Source organism: Brachyistius frenatus, unplaced genomic scaffold (assembly GCF_029030835.1).
Source record: "Brachyistius frenatus isolate BFR_SWC_R1_liver_20210118 unplaced genomic scaffold, ASM2903083v1 Contig_749, whole genome shotgun sequence".
Lineage (NCBI taxonomy): Eukaryota > Metazoa > Chordata > Actinopteri > Embiotocidae > Brachyistius > Brachyistius frenatus.
Genome location: NW_027211348.1, coordinates 1 through 2,500, shown reverse-complemented (window position 1 = coordinate 2,500; position 2,500 = coordinate 1). Strand labels below are relative to the sequence as shown.

General features: G+C 39.3%; 1 protein-coding gene across 1 annotated transcript in view; it reads left to right on the top strand.

The window, feature by feature from the left end:
• Positions 1–704, top strand: part of LOC138615176 (isocitrate dehydrogenase [NAD] subunit alpha, mitochondrial-like) — a 7,145-nt gene extending 6,441 nt beyond the window's left edge. The window contains exons 10-11 of the mRNA XM_069688801.1: positions 1–134; positions 240–704. The exon at positions 1–134 is cut by the window's left edge and continues 19 nt beyond it. Of these exons, the coding sequence (XP_069544902.1) occupies positions 1–134; positions 240–323 (218 nt within the window). The 3' untranslated portion in view covers positions 324–704. The remainder of the gene's footprint in view (positions 135–239) is intronic.
• The last annotated feature ends 1,796 nt before the right edge of the window (positions 705–2,500 follow it).

The window sequence follows — 2,500 nt, the reverse complement described above, 5'->3', positions numbered from 1 at the left end:
ACATCGCCGGCCTGGACATGGCCAACCCCACCGCCCTGCTGCTTAGCGCCGTCATGATGCTGCGCCACATGGGTCTCCATAGTTACGGCAACAAGATCCAGACAGCGTGTTTCGACACCATCAGAGACAAGAAGGTGAAGCACACACACACACACATACACACACACACACACACACACACACACACACACACACACACACACACACACACACACCTGCTAACACTCGTTTGTGTTCAGGTGCTGACGAAGGACCTCGGAGGAAACTCTAAGTGCTCAGAGTTCACGGCCGACATCTGTCGCCGCGTTCTGGACATGGACTAAAGCAGAGGGGGGAGGAGCCACTGCAGGAGCTCCGCCTCCGTCCCCCGGCCTCCCTCCCTCTTCTAGTTCATGAGATGATGGATGTGGAGGAGGGAGGAGATTTTATAGATTGGGGCGGGGCTTCTGTAGCAGCTTCCTGGTGTCATTAACATTCGCAGCAGAAATACGCACAACATCCACGTGACCAAGAAACAGGATGAAACCTGTCGGAGCGTCTTCAGGACATCAGGTGATGTCGGCGCTCCGCTCTCGTTCCCATATTTCCTATTTTTTTAGCTCCGTGTGACGGCAGCTCAGACGGCCTCTTATTTATTGTTTGTACTTCCTGTTACTGCTTTCTCCACCTCCTGCTCTTGAAATCTATAAAGTTCTAAGAATGAAGACTATCTGTGTTCGGCTCCTTTATTTACTTTTGTTCAGGATTTCCTGATGATTTACGACCGGATCCGTTCAGCAGCTTCAGTTTCTGATCGCCAATAAGTCAACTGATCTCAGAGCAGCAGAACCAGAACCAGAACCAGAACCAGAACCAGTAACAGGAGGCACCTGAACCTCCAGGTGAGGAAATAAAATGCTCCCCTCATCCAGTTCTCTGTTAAACTTGCTGCATTGGGTTAGGTTGGGTTAGGTTAGTTTGGGTTAGGTTGGGTTAGGTTAGTTTGGGTTGGGTTAGGTTAGGTTAGTTTGGGTTAGGTTGGGTTTGGTTAGGTTGGGTTGTGTTAGTTTGGGTTTGGTTAGGTTGGGTTGGTTTAGGTTGGGTTAGGTTAGTTTGGGTTAGGTTGGGTTGGGTTAGTTTGGGTTGGGTTAGGTTAGGTTAGTTTGGGTTAGGTTGGGTTTGGTTAGGTTGGGTTGTGTTAGTTTGGGTTTGGTTAGGTTGGGTTGGTTTAGGTTGGGTTGGGTTAGGTTGGGTTGGGTTAGTTTGGGTTAGGTTGGGTTAGGTTGGGTTGGGTTTGGTTAGGTTAGGTTGGGTTGGGTTAGTTTGGGTTAGGTTGGGTTAGGTTGGGTTAGGTTAGGTTGGGTTGTGTTAGTTTGGGTTAGGTTGGGTTGTGTTAGTTTGGGTTAGGTTGGGTTGTGTTAGTTTGGGTTAGGTTGGGTTGGGTTAGGTTAGGTTGTGTTAAGTGAGGTGAGGTTAGGTTTGGTTAGGTTAGGTTGCGACGTCAAAACAAGCTCAACACTTCCTCTACATTTCAAAATAAAAGCTCTCTGGTGTTTGGAGAGATGGAAACTTTTCTGGCTTTTATTTTGAAACATTCACAGGAACATGTGACTGAAATTGGCCAATAACACTTCAGATGGATAATCCACAACAGTGAAAACATCAGGATGACACCGTGTCTATGAATATGAATGAATATCACACTGGTGACTTTCTTAAATTAAATTATTGATTATCATATACAACTTTTGTCATCCATGGTTACATAACCATAGCAACGAGCTAAGAAGGGGGCGTGGCCACGATATCCACGGTTAATATTCATTTTATTGTTTCAAATTATTGCTAGTTTTAAGTTAATATTCAGGTTATTGTTTGTTTTACAAGTTAATATTCATGTTATTGTTTATTTTACAAGTTAATATTCATGTTATTGTTTATTTTACAAGTTAATATTCATTTATTGTTTGTTTTGCAAGTTAATATTCAGGTTATTGTTTATTTTACAAGTTAATATTCAGGTTATTGTTTATTTTGCAAGTTAATATTCAGGTTATTGTTTATTTTACAAGTTAATATTCATGTTATTGTTTGTTTTACAAGTTAATATTCAGGTTATTGTTTATTTTACAAGTTAATATTCAGGTTATTGTTTATTTTACACGTTAATATTCATGTTATTGTTTATTTTACAAGTTAATATTCATGTTATTGTTTGTTTTACAAGTTAATATTCAGGTTATTGTTTATTTTACAAGTTAATATTCAAGTTACAAGTTAATATTCAGGTTATTGTTTTTACAAGTTTTTCACAAGTTAATATTCATGTTATTGTTGTTTTATTGTTGTTTGTTTTACAAGTTAATATTCATGTTATTGTTTGTTTTACAAGTTAATATTCATGTTATTGTTTGTTTTACAAGTTAATATTCAGGTTATTGTTTGTTTTACAAGTTAATATTCATGTTATTGTTTGTTTTACAAGTTAATATTCAGGTTATTGTTTGTTTTACAAGTTAAT